This window comes from Mesoplodon densirostris, chromosome 8 (assembly GCF_025265405.1).
Source record: "Mesoplodon densirostris isolate mMesDen1 chromosome 8, mMesDen1 primary haplotype, whole genome shotgun sequence".
Taxonomy (NCBI): Eukaryota; Metazoa; Chordata; class Mammalia; order Artiodactyla; family Ziphiidae; genus Mesoplodon; species Mesoplodon densirostris.
The window spans coordinates 31,292,621-31,310,742 of NC_082668.1; the positions used below are offsets into that span (position 1 = coordinate 31,292,621).

At 47.7% G+C, this 18,122-nt stretch overlaps 1 protein-coding gene and 1 pseudogene across 2 annotated transcripts in view; one reads left to right on the plus strand and one right to left on the minus strand.

The window, feature by feature from the left end:
• Positions 1-2,500: 2,500 nt before the first annotated feature.
• Positions 2,501-18,122, minus strand: part of NRP2 (neuropilin 2) — a 117,487-nt gene continuing 101,865 nt past the window's right edge. For both annotated transcript variants that reach the window (XM_060106141.1, XM_060106140.1), the window contains exons 16-17: positions 8,035-8,085; positions 2,501-5,994 (exon numbers count right to left, since the gene is read on the minus strand). In XM_060106141.1, the coding sequence (XP_059962124.1) occupies positions 5,690-5,994; positions 8,035-8,085 (356 nt within the window). In that variant the 3' untranslated portion in view covers positions 2,501-5,689. The remainder of the gene's footprint in view (positions 5,995-8,034; positions 8,086-18,122) is intronic.
• Positions 15,694-16,118, plus strand: LOC132495150 (large ribosomal subunit protein eL33-like; annotated as a pseudogene).

Here is an 18,122-nt window from a genome sequence, read left to right on the forward strand (position 1 = left end):
AACATTTTTTGAGCTTGCACAGTAAGAGTCAGGTATGAGTTGGGGGTCCTGATACAAAGGTGAGTGAGATGCTTCCCCTTGTCCCTCATTTTTGCTGCAGCCAGATTTCCCTCTGCCTCTGAATCTTTGCACCTGCTGGCCCTTCTGCTTGACACGCTCTTCCCTCTGCTCTTCTTTCTTTTTTTTCTTTTTCTTTTTTTCTTTTTTTGTGGTACGCAGGCCTCTCACTGTTGTGGCCTCTCCCGTTGCGGAGCACAGGCTCCGGACGCGCAGGCTCAGCGGCCATGGCTCACGGGCCCAGCCGCTCCGTGGCATGTGGGATCCTTCCAGACCGGGGCACGGACCTGCGTCCCCTGCATCGGCAGGCGGACTCTCAACCACTGCACGTGAGAGGCCCACGTACTGTGAAAAAAAAAAAAAAAAAAAAAGAGCTATTAGTGCAGGGCTATGGGAAAAAGAGCAATTCTGCTGTGAGGGATTGGATTTGAGCCAGCTCCACAGTAGGATCAAGCCTGAAGATGCGCTCCCAGCCTCTCTGCACAGGGGAGGCATCTGCAAAGCTTTATCCTCACTGCTTTGTACAGCACAGATTCAGACAACCGAAAAGAACTACTCCATCAGCTACGATATTAGAGTTTGGGGCTCAAAATTCATTTAACTCAAATGTTCACTATTTTTTATTATCATTGTTGATTTGGTTTTTTATTTTTTTTAACATCTTTATTGGAGTATAATTGCTTTACAATGATGTGTTAGTTGCTGCTGTATAACAAAGTGCATCAGCTGTACATATACATATATCCCCATATCTCCTCCCTCTTGCGTCTCCCTCCCTCCCTCCCTATCCCACCCCTCTAGTGGACACAAAGCCCCGAGCTGATCTCCCTGTGCTATGCAGCAGCTTCCCACTAGCCATCCATTTTACTTTTGGTAGTGTATATAGGTCATTACACCTGGAAAACGCCAGATGTGCATGGCTTTCCCAAGGTCACAGAGCTAGAGGCAGAACTGAGAACGCTGGGTGCCAAGCTCTGGGACCAGTGTTCTCCCACCTCCTCAGCATGTCCAAGTTCAAGGGGAGAGGAGCGCTGGTGGATTTTGCAAAACCCTCTAAAGCTTTCTTTGAACTCCCATAGGATCTAAAAACAGTTGGCTGGAAATAGAAATGTGAATGCTCAAGGAGAGGTGAGATGAGGGGGTGGAGGAGGGACAAAGGTGAAGAAAAAAGGCCAATCCAGAAAGGCCGCCTGCCAGGGCCCTGGAGTCAAGGCTTGGCAAGGCAGCAGGGCTGCCAGAGGGGGCTCTGAAAGGCTGGGCTTCAGTTCCCAGTGGAGGCAGTCAAGGGCTTGGGGATGGAGATTTATTAGCAGAGCTGTGCTCCAAACTACGGCAACCTGGCTCTTGACGGTTCTGAGAGGGCTGGGCAGCTGCGGAGGCTGCAGCCTGCCCTTTGCAAACAGAACTGCCCGGGTTTCCAGGGGAGGTTTGTTTGAATTAGGGTAGAGGAGGGGCCACGCCTGACCACAGCTGCCCGGCCCTGCTGGTTTGGCAAGGGGCCTGGGCTTTACCTCTCTGCTGGTGCAGGACTTTTCCGGGTGCCTCCCTGTGCACGTGGGCAAGGCCGGCTCGGGTGGTACCTCTGTGGAGAGAGGGGCCCTGCTCACCTGGCGCCACAGTGCAGGAGGAGGGATACAGGACCGCTCACCTGCGGCCAAGGGTCTCTTTCTCTTGCTGCACTTGGAAGCCGGCTGTGACAGAAACAGCGCTCCCGCACACAAAATTGTCCTATGGGGTTTTCTGGCTGGGAAGAGAGGGGACACAGGCATCATTCTCTGGATAAGTTGCATAAACAACTTGACCCATAGCTCCCTCCGAAGTCCCTGGCCCCATCTTCAGGGAGAACACGGAAGGTGTGTCCTTCCTCCAGGAGCTCCTAACAGGGGCCCCCAGGAAGCCAGGGATGAGGAGGACTGGCCTCGGATGGTGGGGAGCAGGCTTGGGGCTTCTGGGAGGTGGGAATCCAGGGGCAAGCCGAGCCTGTGCCTCAGTCCTCAGGCTTCTTTGGAGCCTTCCCTTTTGTTGATAGAAACTAGCGTTAACGTTACTGTGAAGCCAATGGGCAGAGGGAAGGAAGCTTCGAGGACCCACACAGGTAACATTTCCTATTCTGACGGGCGGCTGGGCCCGTGAGCCATGGCCACTGGGCCTGCACATCTGGAGCCTGTGCTCTACAACGGGAGAGGCCACAACAGTGAGAGGCCCGCGTACTGCAAAAAAAAAAAAGCGAGCTAGCCAATCTACCTACTAACTTCACATAAGAGTGCTGAGAAACATTGTCCCAAGAGAATGACCCACCATCCTGATATGGCTGGGATTGAGGGGTTTCCTGGGACACGGGACTTTCAGTGCTAAAACCCAGGAACGTCTCAGGCAAACTGGGATGATTTGGTCACCCAGAACCCAAGTCTCTTTGTCTCCAATAAAGAAACACGCAGAAAAATATCTCTGGTATAATGTTTATTTAAATAGTAATCTTAAAAAGGCTTTATACAAATCATATAAACACAGTTTGACATTGTTGTTTATTTTTTACATTGACGAATCACAGTAAAAGCTCTCAAGTTCCCTTGATCTGGCTCAGCCAGCGAATGGTCAAATACCTTTAACTGAAAACCTTGGAAAAGTTAACCTCTGTGTGACAGTTTAACTTTTTCCCTTGTTTTCTTGCCATTCATGCTCTCATTCCTCGGACCCTCATCCCTGTCAACTCCCCATCCCCACCTAAGAGAGGAAGCAGCCCTGTGGCCCTGCTGACTGCCTAGTCCGGGAGAGCGTGGAGGTAATGTGTCATTCAGTACAAGGCAAAAAAGGAGATCAATACTGTGAGTAGGGTTTCCCAAAGGGAAGGACTCAGGGAGAGGGGTCAGCTAGCCTACCTGCAGATAGAGACAACAAATGCACCGGGGTGTCCCCTGGTCAGGTTAAAATCAGGTCCCACTGTCTTTCTGTCTTCCGGCAGACCAGCCTCCAGTGCTGGTGAGGTATCTACATGTAGCCCTGGATGCTCTGCTTTTGTTCAGCATTCAGAGTCCACGCGGGGCCTCAAACCAGCCAATGGTGAGTATGGATACAGGACTTTAGAGGGATGCAGGTTGAGCTGTACATAACTTAGAGGTGAACTGCGGGCCAGAGGCAGGGCTGGTCTTTGGGGAGTTGTAAAACGGCCCAAGGGACATGAGAGGGCCAGGACCTCCGCCGTCGGCTGTGTGTGTGTGTGTGTGTGTGTGTGTTTGTGTGTGTGTGTGTGTGACTGCTCCACGCCGCATGTGGGATCTGAGTTCCCCGACCAGGGGCTGAATCCGTGCCCCCTGCTGTGGAACTGCCAAGTCTTAACCACTGGACCGCCAGGGAAGTACTCCTCACCCCACCCCGTGTTGGCTTTTGAACTCTCTTCTCCTGCAGGCTAACTCCGGAAGCCCCTGGACTTGCTAGCTTCCTGAACACTGAGTTACATGGAAAGCCGAAGAGGAAGGTGGGCTAATTAAGAACTTGCTTCTGCCGCACGCCCAGCTCAGGGGATGCCTGCAGCTAAGTCCTTGGGCTTGACAGCTTTACTTTTCACCTCTAACTACCACTGTGCCAATGAGTGCCGAGATCAGCAGTGACTCTCGGGCCCTAGGTCAATGTCACAACAACATCACTGGGTCCCACGTGACCATTCACATACACAGTAGATACAGAGAACTCAAAGGCTGGCAAAGACACACGCACATATGAATACATAGCTGTCGGTATGAACTCTCCCTCTTCTCTGCATACAGAAAGAACACTGTGACATGACCACCTGAACTAGCATTTCCATAAGTTATCATTTAAAGGAACCAGCCAGGTGAACCTTCCCCTTTCACCTGGGTATGAGACAAATGAAATTGTGGGTGACCATAGCAGCAAAAATGGTCCGACAGTTTAACCACTGATAAGCAATAGGCTGGGCATACTGTTTGGGTTTCAAATGTATTTCCAGCACGCAGGCAATCCTTAGGCGTTACTACAAAATCAAGATTTGGATCCTGATGTGGACAATCTTATCCTTCACACAGTTTCATGCGATTCCGGATGCCTCCCCTTCTAGAGCAGCTGAGAGTCCTCTAGGGCTATGACTAGCACTCGGGTGGCAGGGCTTACTCCATCAGGAGGATCAGCTATGCGGGGGAAACTGGGCGTGGAGCCGCTGGGTCAGGGAAGAGGAACAGAGGAATGCCTTAGCTTGTAGGGTATTCACTGATTTCTACGTAGAAGGAAAATACGTTTTCTTCATTTTCTTTCAAGGCACTTAATAAAAAAATACATAAATTTGTGCGTGTGTGTGTGTGTAAGAACATAGGTCTCTCTGGGGTTGAAGCAGAATTAGCATTTTGGTCCGTAGCGCTTGCAGACTTCTGGTCACAATCAGCTCATGGACATCCTAGTTCTGAGGCTTCTGAAAGGTTGAGGTGGTGGCTGTCATCCCAAGGAGAAGTCAGTGTTTACTAGCCTGTTGGAGAGACGGATTTATCACTATGTCTCTTACGGTCCTCTCAGCCTTTGCAAGATCCCAGAGGATGGACTTCTTTTGCTCTTTCCACTGTTCTCCTTTCCGGCCAGTGGTCGCCAGTTACATCTCACTGATGGAGAAACATACTAGTAGCCTGTATTTCCCCAGCCCCATCTCAGAGAATATCAGATAATGCTGTTTCCTGGGGCTTAGAGACCTGACAAATGAGTGCATGAGTGTATATGTGTGCGTGCTTGTGTGTGTGTGCGTATGGTGCACGTGTGTATGTGTGTGTGCATGTGTGTATGTTTTAGAAGAACAAGGAGGAAGGAAAAGGAAAAGCAAAACCACCACCAGAGGCCCCACAAAGTAGCCTCACAGCCACAAATTCTGGGTCTCGATTGAATGAATGGCTCCTATTCACAAAGCATGTTAAGGCTTGTCCGCTTCTAACACGGAGGCGCTTCTATGGATTTTGACGTGTGAAGTTTCCTTTCTGGTTTGTTTTAAATCTCATGTAAGAAAGAGCTGTTCATGCTGACCCTAAAATGGCAATTTTCCCCTGGATAAAAAAAGTTAAAGGCAACAACATCCTACTGAAATGCTAGGACTGGAAACGGCAGCTTGTCAAGTTGGCTGGCAGAAGCTATACCACAGCAAATCCCGGAAGTCATAAGACGATCAGAGGATGGCATAAACTGAACGGCTTTGTTTTGGAATTTTTTTCTCTAAAGATGGAAAGTCTGAAAAGACCGTTTGCTTTCCAAGGGTTGATTAAAAAGAGAAAGCAGAGACTATTGATCCCTGCTCTGTACTGGAAAAGTCATTCTCTTCTGCCTCTTGAGTTGCTCACAGACCAAAGAAATATAATAAGAACAAACTCACAAACAAAACAGAACTGTGACCCCCAAAGAGATGAGCTCCTGTCTTTGTCCCAGCAATGATTCAGCCACGCGGTCCTAGGTGGGTCACAACCCCCTGAGAGGCTGCATCTCCCCTCCTCCCCCGACTTGCCTGTCTGTTCAGAATACCTTCAGTATTCTGGATCGGCTGGATCAAGATTATGGCATTCAGTTTCCAAAGGAAAAAAAATCATCATCTTCACAAGCCCCTCTTACTGGAATGAAACGTCAGATGTGATTTGGGTGCAATCCGTCAGGCCTCTGAGCAGCACTTCTGGTGGTTCATCTTGACCTTGTGCTTGAGGCCATCATAGAGCTCAAAGTTGTAGTTCTCCAGCGTGGTGCAGCTGCGGGAGCTCAGGCCCGAGTAGGAACACATGCAGTAGAGCAGCAGCCCCGCACACGTGGCCCCCAGGAGGACGCCCAGTGAACTCATGGCGATGATGGTGATGAGGATGGGATCCAGGGTGTAGAGCCAGCTCTTTTCCTTGTCAGCCAGAGGAGCCCCAGACCCGGAGGTCGGGGAGGAAGAGTTGCTCCAGTCCACCTCGTACTCATCTAGGACATAAAGGACACGAGAGACTGCAGACACTGCTTCTTTCAGGGTGAAATAACTGAGGCTCCCCCAGCCCAGTTCAGAGGTTCTTCAGAGCCCAGGACTAAGCTGTAGACCCTGGAGCTACATGGCTTGGCTTCAAAGCCCAGGCCTGCCTCATCCTAGCTCTGTAACCTTGGGCAAGTTATTTAACTTCTCTTTGCCTCAGTTCTCTCGTCTGTGAAATGGCGTTACTAATAAACTCCCTGGCTTGTTAGGAGGTTTAAACGACTTAATGTTTGCCAAGTGCTTGGTGACCAGCACATAGTAAGTATGGTCTAAGGATTAGATACTTAAAGAATCTGATTCACATTAGGGAAGCTCAGATTTTCACAGAAGCTTCAGGGAGCCTTTGGAGCACCTGGGGCGGCCCTGTGTTCTGGGTACCCTTCTTTCTTTGCCTCCTCGTCTCGACTTCCAACTGCTTCAGCTTAAATCAAAGAACAGGCTGAGGCTATTGTCACACAATGTGTTTCCCAAGTTAGCATTCCTGGCCATCCAAGCAGCAGATTTTTTTGAGCCACCAGACCTTTTGACCTAAATCTTAACCATACTGCTATGTATTATGTGTCCCCCCCCCACCCCACCCCAGAATCAGATGTTGAATTCTAACCCCTAGTACCTCAGAATGTGACCTTATTTGGAGATAGGGGTTTTACGGAAGTAATCAAGTTAAAAAGAGGTCCTTAGTGTGGGCCCTAATCCAGTATGACTGGGGTCCTTATAAAAAAGGGAAATTTGGAGACAAATTTCTGTTGTTGAAGTCACCCAGTTTGTGGTACTTTGTTATGGCCACCCCAGCAAACTAATATACTTATATTTCTATAGTGTGGCCAAGGCATGACCATATTCATGGAGAATTTTGTGGGATTTCCTAATAATCCCATGAAGAAGGCAGGGTGATATTATAATTTTAAAAAATAGATGAGGAAACAGAGGTTTTAAGAGATTAAGTGAGGAGGTAACACAAGTTCCCAGAGTTAACAAGCAGTTAAACTAGGAGTATAAATCAGGCTTTCTCCATCCACATCCCTTACTTTTTCCACCCCATCTTAGGGCTTCTGCTGCTTGATCTATTGCAGCCTCTCTGTGAAGGTCAGTTGTGCAGCTTTGCCCATAAAAGGAACGTTAGACCGGGCTTTGCAGGGAGAGTCTGCATTCAGTTAACAAGGTGCTGTTTGGGTTAGTCACTCTGTTTCTATAGCTACACTTGAAGTGTTTGATTAAGGTCAGGTTTAAAACAGCTGCTCTATAAACTGCTCTTCTTAAAGGCATCAATCTTGGTCTAAAGCTGTTCTTTGAGGGGAACCTTGGTGATCTCTCTTGGGGATCAACTCTGGCACTCAGAGACTCCCAGAGAGACCTGCGTTGCTCTGAGTCGAGGGAAGGTATTACATCTGCGTGTTTGCTCAGTGCCCTTCCAGTCAGGACTCTTGCTTCAGCCTCATGAAGTATGTGTATTTGAAGTAGAAAAATAGAGCTTGGAATAAATATGATAACATGAGATGGGCAGTGTGGACAAGAAACCTAAATCCTGCAACAAGCCCCAACTTGGAGTCATGGAGGGTGTGAGAAGGGTTCCTGAAAGCCATGGAATTGGAAACCACAGCAGGCCTGAGAGAATATTCAGAGTGACGCTCATTCACTCGGCCCTTTTTGGAAGGAGGTCAGTGGGTTCAAGCAAAGACATGTGTAGAGAAGCCCGGCTTTCACTTCTAAAGGGCTTATTCAGATTTGAAGCTCATCAGTGTCGAAAGTTGCCCAAAGTAGGAGACCTGTCTCAGATTAGGCAGAGGGAACTCAATAAACTTTCTAAATCGCTAAATTTGACCTTGAGAGAGCAACTGATGGTTTCTTCACTCCTCTCTGGATTCTTTTCACTTATATTTCTGGCTGATAGTTCTAAATTCTGGCCCTCCAATACCCCAGACATTATTTTTGTTTTTGTCTTTATAGTCAAACTTGACTGTCATGATTATCTTCTAAATCATAGCAATACTCACCATCAATTTCATCCTCATAGCCCTCTCTCCCATGTATTTCTGGGATGTCCACTATAACAAAAGAGAAAACAAAAAAAATCAAGTTATAACAAGTTCTATGGCCGTGGCTAAAAGGCAGAGATGTTACCTTGCTGAGGATGACTCCCCAGCACTGCAGGCAGCTAAAGAGTCACTTTCTGCTTCTAGGTCATTTAGTATGTACATTACTGGATTCTTTCCCCTTCAAATGATTTGTCTTTACTTCCAGCGATAACCAGAAGAACAGACACAATAAGAAAGGCCTCTAGCGCCAAGTAAATGCTCCTGTGTCTTTATAGTGACTGTTGTTTACAACCAACGTAGGTCTGAGTTTTATCTAAGGCACCTTCAGTGGTCTCTCATGTCCGTCATCAGTTGCCATGACTGCGATGTTCATTTGATATAGCAAACTGCCCCTCCTCATATGCATGCCTCTAAGTGGGCACAAAGTATGAGTCTTTCTCCTCTGGATTTCAAATAAACGTAAAGTAATTTAAGGAAATCACATTTCATCATTACATGCTTTAATGTAGAACTAGAACTGGAAAGAAGGTTATAACGCCTGTCTGCCTCCACGTCTGTGCTAATATCCCTTCTCTTTCCTTCCCAGTCTATTTTTCCCATTGGCTTTCTTCACGGTTTAGAATAGATCAAACATGGGCATCCAATCTGACTCGCCCAGGCTTGAACAGAGCTAAATTAATTTACTCTGAATTTTCTCCAGTATTATCACTGTCTTTTTTCTTTTTTTATGATAATCTTTTGGGGAATGGGGAGGATAATTCAGGTCTCTATTCACCATGCTGTCCATCTTATAGAAATCAGAGCCAATGGAAACTACCTGTCTAAAATGGTAAAACACTAAAAAAGAGAATCAAATACGTGGTGAAGAAAAGGGTCTTATCATTTCTTCCTGTCTCACACGTTAATTATACCTGTGTCTGCTGTCAGGTCAAAATGGCTCCAGTGAATGTAGGTGGCCCTTCAGGAGTTTCAACCCCAAGTCAGGTGAACTACCTCGAGGTCAGCACTATAAATTTATATTAGAAAAATCAAGGCTTAACACAAACCCCAAATTCCAAACAGCTAGAGTATCAAACAAGAGGAATACAAGGACTTCAGACCAGCCTGAACTTCTCCCTCATCTACACAACACCTCGGGGAAGATCTACTTGACTATGACCTGAACTGAGGACCAATCCATCACTGCCATACCTGACATTCAGTCAGTCCCTGGAGACAATGGTTTTCATCATGTTCGAAGTCTTCTTCATTCCTGGCCAAAGTGCTAAAGCACATTCTCATCCTTTTGGTCGCCAGTAAGGGATGTGGAAAACCACTTGCTAAGACCCTACTTGAAAAGATGGATGCCACGTGGCACCAATCCTCCATAAATCCAGCCTGTTCCTGGCATGTTTATAGCACAACAACTGGTACCTGCAGGCCAGGACAGCTTCCCCACCTCAATGCCCAGCCCCTGTGTTATTCTCCAGGACTCTACAATGCAGGCTGTGTCCTTGGAATGAAGATGTAAAAATGAATCAACGAGAGGCAGGTGTTGTCTGTCATAGGGATCAAATCTGGCTTGTGGAAATCAACCTGGAGGTTTTTTTTTTTTTTTTAAACCTTATGAGAAAAAAAATGGAAGAAAACCATACATTTCCAACAATTAATCATTTTTATGGGATGCTCATATGTCAACAGCTTGACGGTTAAAAGACGCAGAACATTGGATAAGAATATGTGCATTAGCCCAGGACGAAAACTGCGGGGCTCCTGCCAGTGACTTTAGGGCCTAATCCTGTTCTTGCTTTTAGGGATTCAGTCTTTGCCAAGGATGTGACAAATTCTTGGAGGCTAGAATGCCATCTTGCTCCATCTCACACCCTCAGGGAAGAACTCTGAAGACACTATTGATCATGGGCTGGAAAGGAGTAGATGTGGCATTGATCTCAGTGGAAAATGGGTAAGAGGATGGTAATGACTATGAGAACATTTTGTCCCAGGAGATCACAGCCTCTTGTCTCTGTGGGCAGAGAACTGGATGAGATGACCTCCCAAGGATAGGTCCATTTTTAAGGTTCTGTGAAATTGATTGCCCAGATGTGGCTGAGATTTCTGCCCCTGGAGGATCAAAGCCTACTTCAGGTGAAGAACACTTTAGAGGCTTGACTTGGCTTTTTGCATAATCACTGCTCCCAGGAGTTTGGGTGAGTGGGAAGGGATCAAAAAAAGGATAAGTTAATCAACATTTTCAAAAGAGCATCTGTTCACAAAGCTTAAAGAAAGAATGACACACTGGGGAAAACCCCGGTAAAGGGAACATTTGTACAAAAAGCAATTTACTTTGATAGCAATTTTCTCTAGTCCCCTTGCTAATATTCTTGATATCTGTGTTTGATTAAGAGCTTTCTTTCTCAGAAGGCTCTTTGCCCTGCACAGGTCACTTTCCTTTTCTGTTGAGCCCAGGAGGTAAACCTCAGCCTGTTTCCTCAGGAGGCTGGCAGGGAGGGTGGATGTCTACCAGGTCCCTGTAGTTCTAGTGAAAAAAAGTCAAGGGCGGGTTGGATGGAGAAGGGGTGACCCAGGAGCTCAAGGCAAAGAGTGGAGGAGGCAGCACCTCCCTGGGAAGGGGACATGACAGCCACAGGATGGAGACCTGGCTGGAGAAGTGAGGTAGATGGCAAAAGACTGTGGGGACCAGGGACGTGGAATTAAATTTTTTTTTAATGAGGAAAAACTTGGGAGAGGACTTTCCAGGACTCTGTTTTAGTAGGTGGGTGTGTTTGTGAATGGGAGACGGATGAGGGAGAATGGAATGAGCCCCACCTTTAAGAGAAAACAGATCAGGAATGGATCTTACCACCCACACGACTTCCACTTTCAGCCTTTGTCCTCACATGACCCTGTTTCCTTCTGGGCCTCTGTTCGGATTCAAACTCAGATCAGTCTGACTCCAAAATCTGAATTCTGACACTCAGTATTGTATTAGGGCCAGAGGACACCCTCTCCCCTCAACTCCCCCAGGTGTGCACTCAAGCAAACCCCCTATTATCATCCCTAACCCATTCCAACAGGGTGTGCCTTGTCTTCATCCTAGTGGGCTGGATACACAGCCCCTGGCTGTTGGCCTGCATTGCTGGCTCACCACTTGGATGGGAACTCATGGAGACTTCTCATGAATGTGAGGACGCAGTGATCTGAAATTTGGGACTTCACATTTTTCCATGATAGGCGTTCCCCAGACAGGAAGGCTGATTTACATGGTTCTTCAAATGGCAGTTTTCACTTACTGACTAACCAACCGATCAACCAACTCTCACTTATTAAGTGGGTTGACTACGTGCCCGGGAACCACATGGAGGAGTTTGGGAAAGGAAGATGTACGGGACCCAGTGTCTACAATCGATGTACGGGACCCGGTGTCTACAATCGAGGCCCTTCAGTGTGATTGGGAAGCAAGGACTCACCCATGCCAAAATAGCATAAAAGAAAGTGGGGTGGTGCTTCCCTGGTGGCACAGTGGTTGAGAGTCCACCTGCCGATGCAGGGGACATGGGTTCGTGCCCCGGTCCGGGAAGATCCCACATGCTGCGGAGCGGCTGGGCCAGTGAGCCATGGCCGCTGAGTCTGCGCGTCCGGAGCCTGTGCTCTGCAATGGCAGAGGCCACAACAGTGAGAGGCCTGTGTCCCGCAAAAAAAAAAAAAAAAAAGTGGGGTGCTGTGGAGGGGACTCTAAGTGCTGATGAGCCTCGGGCAGGGGTTGAGCAGAGGAGGCTGTGCCAAGGCAGGGAAAAAATGTGGGAAGGAGGAGGAGACAGCTTTGGAATGGAGGCTGCTGCAAGGGTGGGGTGGGGCTGTGGAGTTCCACTCCTTTCTCAGTCTGATGGATAGTGATGGTCTCAAGCACGGCACCTGAGCCTTTTTACTCGTACACTGATCTCTTGGTTTGGAGCTTGTATTCATTTTTATCAGATCCACTGAGGAATTCAGAGATTGCCCTGCCCGCTCACAAATCTTCCACCCTCTATTTCCCTACAGGAGAGTCAGTCTCTGTCCACCTCCCTGCACTGGCTGCTGCAGACCAGCAGAGTGAGAGGAAGAAGAACTCATGAGTGCCTGGAAAGGAGTTTAACAGAGTTTGAGAAATCAAGTGAGCAGAGTTGCCACTAGTTAAAAAACAAACAAAAAACTCAATTCAACGAAACCTGGCTGGGACTTCCCTGGTGGTCCAGTGGTTAAGATCTGCTCTTTCAATGCAGGGGGCACGGGTTAGATCCCTGGCCGGGGAACCAAGATCCTACATGCAAAAAAAAAAAAAAAAAAAAAAAAATCATCTCCGCCTGGGGAATTCCCTGGTGGTCCAGTGGTTAGGACTCCGAGCTTCCACTGCAGGGGGCATGGGGGCACAGGTTCAATCCCTGGTCGGGGAACCAAGGTCCCACATGCCACGCAGTGTGGCTAAAAACAAAACAAAAACGACCACACAAAACTTGGTCATTTTCATATTGACATTACATCTCAGGCTGAACAGTCCCCTTGTTTCCCTTAGCATCACTGAGAGGTGGGTTAGGTACCCAGTGGAGAGTGATTCAAGGTCTCACCTAGCTCTTATTATCCTGATTTTCCAGAGCAAAAGACCCGATAGTGACTAGTTACTAAAACATCCTCTGGACTGTCTAGGAACCCCTTCCACCCTGGAAGAGTCAAATATTCTCCAGCATCCTTGTCAGTACATTGCAACACTACAGCACAAATGGGGAACAGCCATACCCAGCCATGAGCTCTGCCTACTCTAAAAAGATGTGATTCTCCCAGAAGGGTCTGGAGCACTGCCTGGCACTGTAAGATCACACATGCCATGCAAGAGAAATGCCCAACCTGCGAACAGAAAATTCCCCCTGAGTGTGGTTTAGGTCTAAAACAAGAATGCCCTCTCTCATTTAGATTTTCCTTCCCACCCTCTCTCTCTCTTTACACAGACACACACACACAGACATACACACACACACACACATTTTATCTTTTCTCTCTCCCTTATTTTCTTCTCTTTTTTCTCTTAAATTAGGATCCTTCGGGTTTAGTTTGCTTTTCTGCAGTTACAGAAAAATTTCGACCTTCCCTTTCACCACATCTCCTATGCCGTGGTTGCTGTGCGTATATTTTCATTGACATTGTTCTGTTTACTTTCTGCATCAAAAAAAAAAAGAGCCTCACAAGATAGTTAAGAGAGTGAGGAGTGTACCCCAAACCACTGGCTACTTTTAGATAAATGATTTAAGACCATCCATCCCTGGATCACTTGCACACCGATCAGGACACCAACGCATGCTGGCTTTCTCTGAAGAGTCCCTTCCAGGCCAACTCCGAGCAGTGGCTTAAGAGGCCTGGTGGAAGCTGATGACAGGCTGGCCATCCAGAATGTGTAGCAGACACACTCTAAGGACGGTACCTGGAGGGGAGCAGCACGGAATATGGAGGAGCACTAGACTGGGAGCACTGCCCTGGAAGCAGGCTTCCTCCTCAACTGAGCTCTGCCACTTCACCCAGGTGTGAGAGCCGGGACGAGTCTCTGACCCTCCCTGGGTCTCAGCTTGCTCCTCTGTAAAGTAAGCACTGATGTTCTTTCCTGCTTGAGAACTCATCTTTACAGGAAGAAAATGAGAAAGCTCTGATGGCCTTTCTGCTGAGGGTTCCCCGAAAAGGGTGGCTGGCTGTAGACAAGGCAACTTCTACAGAAAAGGGCTCACCACCCGTCTTCACCACGGGTCTGTCCTCTCCTGGAGGTGGTCGCACCTGAAGGCATCCACCTTAAGGTGCCCGTGGAAGGAGAAGACCATGCAAAGGACAGGTGAAAGGAAGCCATGAGGCTCCATGTTTTCCATACTTGCTCATTTAGCTTAGGAACCAGTCCTGCTAAGGGGCAACTGAGGAACTGACAGAGCTAGTAAATGGTTCCCCCAGTTTGAAGCCTCCACCTTAGCTGAGGCAGGGCTGACAAGACCTGGTGAGAAGCCAGTTAACCCACACGTCCACTCAACCCACCAAACTGCAACCAGCCTTTAAAGCAAGGATTGAAGAGACGCCTACAGAGGAAATCACTGAAACCATTCACTTTCAAGGATACCAGAGGTCATCGCGTCTTCTTCAAGGAGGAAGAAATTGAGGAAGAGGGTAGAAAAATGCAGTAAGTCATTGAAGAGCTCAGCAGTAGAACTGAGAGTCAGCTACATTTTCGACACCTTGTTTGGGGCTGTGATTTATTTGGGATTAGCTCTTGGCCACTTAGAGCCCTTGTTGAGTTTGATTCCAAGTTCCCGAACCCCCCGAGTCAACTAAATCACACTGGACCTTTCAGATGGGAGTAGCTTTCAGAAAATTCTCTCAGTCACTTTGTTCTGATTCCAGCAGGAGACACAACACTGTGATCTAAATAAATGAGAAATCATGAAGGACTAGCAGATATTTCTTGGCCCTTCAACGTGTTTAATTCAGTTTAATATTTAGTATTGGCTGAAGGTTCCTACTCCATACCACACTTAATTTCCCTAATTCAGTTTGTTCATCCCCTGTTGCTAGAAGGAGCCAAAAGTTCAGATGTAGATCGAATGTTTGCCAAAGCTCCTCCATTAGAGTCAGGCTACTTGAGAGCCATTCATCCTGTGCTGGGTTTGGCTTGAGTTTAGAAACACCACCAGAAGATCCTTTATTGTGGGTTTTTTATCTCTTGGGCTATAGCAAAATCTACACAAAATCATGGAAAAAAGTATTTTTTAAAAGTTTTCTAACGGTTTCAAGGTGGAAAAGAAAAGGGGGCTTGGTTTGTGAAACCAGAAGACTTTGAACATGATTTTCTATTATTTTTAGTTGAATTATCAGGAGGAAACACTAAGAAGAATTGGAAATACTGACTGCATATGAGAAGGCTGTGAAATGACCTAATAATACTTCCAAGTGCGGAGGGAGATGAGCAGCTGAGGCCAGAATGGCTCCACTGAGCCCCAATGATGGCGTGGAAATAAGAAAAAGGAGGCGCCAGAGAAATGTTTAGTTATAAACATAGGCTTCATGATTGTGTAGGCTGGAAAAAAAACAGTAAGGCTGATGGAGGAAAATTCTGGAATCTTTGCTTTGCTCTAGGTCTTTGAGACATCAGAGATATTCTCCATTACTGTAAGTGGGTATGTCCACAAGAAAGAGGCCCTTCTTTTGTTGGCTACCTTCTCTGAGGGTATGAAAATGAGAAAAAGAAAAGTTTGGAGAAAAGTGTCCCCCTTCCACTGCATTCTTGATTTTTTCCTGAGATGTTAGGGAAAAGGTCTCATATCTTCACATTTCAGGGAGTTTGCCAATAGGCTTTAACATTTCTCCTCTCCTCCAGTCCCAAGGTTCAAGAAGTGCATAAACTGGAAACACTGCACAGGCGGAGAAGTTTGGTATTACCTGGGACAAGTGAAAGGATGGAGGAGAAGAAACAAAACTGCATCCACTTCCAATGTGAAAAGCAATGTCTTCTTAAAGATTGTCCCTCTACGTTGTAGGTCCTTGGAAAAAAACTCTCTATACACATGTATCTCACCAAGAGAGTTTGCTTTACTTAAAAGCTGGGCTCTTCTGGTCTTTTTTTTTCAGCCATCTTGGACCCCGTGGAGGCCTGCTGGGAACAGGACTTCTAAAATGACAAATATGTCTGGAAGGCTGTGGTCCAAGGTCATTTTTGCTGGCTATAAGCGGGGTCTAGGGAGGGTCTAGGAGGAGGGTCTAGGTCAGAGGGAGCACACAGGTCTCCTGAAAATTGAAGGTGTATATGCTCGAGATGAAACTGAATTCTATCTAGGCAAGAGATGTGCTTACGTGTACAAAGCAAAGAACAACACAGTAACTCCTGGAGGAAAACCTAACAAAACCAGAGTAATCTGGGGAAAGATAACTCGTGCTCATGGAAACAGTGGCATGGTTCATGCCAAATTCCAAAGCAACCTTCCTGCTAAGGCCATTGGACACAGAATCCGTGTGATGCTGCACCCTTCAAGGATTTAAACTTACTGAAAAGTAAATAAATGAAAGTGTGGATTTGTTCCCTTGTTTAAAAAAAAAAAAAAAAAGCTGGGCTCTTCTGAACACAAGGATCCATGACCTTGTGATAAGATTTTAGGGCTTCCAAAGAGATACCTCTCTCTGCCCATTCAAGAGATGATTTCCCCCAAAAGTTTGCTGGTGGCTGAGAACTGTGGTTATAACATAAGAGAGTAATTCCTCCGACCTTAGGTTTGGTCTCCTGTAAAAATGCAGCTACTTGGAAGAAGCAAGCAATGAAGGCTCTGTGTTGGGAATCTGACGGGCTCTTCTGGCAGGAGGCCTTGGTAGAGGGAGGTGGAGAACGTGCAGGAATGCCAGAGGAGAAGAAAAGGAGCCACCGAGAGAGGGGGCAGCTGCAGAAAGGGGAGGGTGGAGGTTGAAGATGAACCACACCCGACCCAGAGGTAGATAGATAGGTGGACACAGGTCCTTCTTGGGGAAAGAGGAGGGGACGTGGCCCTGTAAGGAGTTCAGAGCCAGGAAATGATGACGGCGGTGAGAGCTCAGGGCTTCCCGTAGACACTATTCCCAAGCTCGCGATCCTGGTCTGCAGTTGGCCGAGGCTGATGAGGCATCTTGGGGGCTCCTTTTTTTTTTTTTCTTCTTTTTTTTTTGCGGTACGCGGGCCTCTCACTGTTGTGGCCTCTCCCGTTGCGGAGCACAGGCTCCGGACGCGCAGGCTCAGCGGCCATGGCTCACGGGCCCAGCCGCTCCGTGGCATGTGGGATCTTCACGGACCGGGGCACAAACCCGCGTCCCCTGCATCGGCAGGCGGACTCTCAACCACTGCGCCACCAGGGAAGCCCTTGGGGCTCCTTTGACAACCCACGTCAGCCCCAGTCTCCGTCCTAGTGACTATCTTCCCACCTCGGTACCAGCTGTCGGAAGTGCCCCAGAGAAGCGATACGGAAGACCACACGGCCCTCAGGGTCCTTGTATCCCTTCTCCCAGCCCCTTGGTGGCAGTAGGGAGATGCAAAGAGAGGAAAAGATTTGTAACAGACTGTGCTGAAACAAGCCCCAGTAACCAGCAGGCCGACTGAGAATAGGACTTCGGTCAGGGCCACCTCAGGCTCAAAGCTTTCTCCGCATTCCCTTCATTACTGGAGCTGGCTGCTCTCTAGCGAGTTCCGGAGACCTCCAGTCCAGCATCCAGTTAATGAGTCCTGCTGCCTGAGAAAGAAACTGCTGCTGCTGAAAGCCAAGACGTGGTGCCCTATCATTCCCGTTCTGGATCAGAGCCTTTGCCTTTGGGTATGTCAGTTAATGATACTAAAAGGTTCAATTGTACACAATTACACATAGAAGACAAAACAAGCTTGTGTGTGTGTGAGCGCCCGTGTCGCTCAGCCACACCTCACTCTTTTGCTGCTTTTTCCCCTGAGCCACCAAGCGTTATACCCAAGCCTCAAGCCCTAGAGGCGGCAGTCCTGGATTTCTGGCAGGTTGGAGAAAGCTGGCAAAGCTCATATATGGCCGTCACACCATCCGCTATGCTCAGCGTCAAAGTCACGTTACTTTGAGCCCTTGGTCTAAATGCACAATAGAAACAAGGGTAGCAACTCTTAGAAGAAATGGTGTTTTGAACTCATGGGTCCCTTGGCTTCTCTTCTACTTCTCCTTCCTCTCTGGAGCCACTTGGGGCTAGCAGCTTTGCCTGCACATTGAAACCTCCCACTGGAAAGCCACTGCACTTCCTACTACCTTTCCTCAGGTCACATTAGCCCTGACCCTCCTCAGAAAGAAGCTGGGTGCCTCCTTTCAGCCAGGAAGTCCTGCTCCTCTCAGGGATATTATGGGGCCCTTGGGCACAAGGCCACAGGATTAGTGACTTTCTGTTGGCACGTGGGCCTACTTGTGGCTGTTGGAATATTTTTGTCTGCAGCACAATAATGTGCACTGACCTTAAAGGATGTGTTTGACACGAATTTTTTTAGTAGAAAACATAAATAAATAACAGCAAGGCACAGCATAGTCACTCTTTGAAGAAAC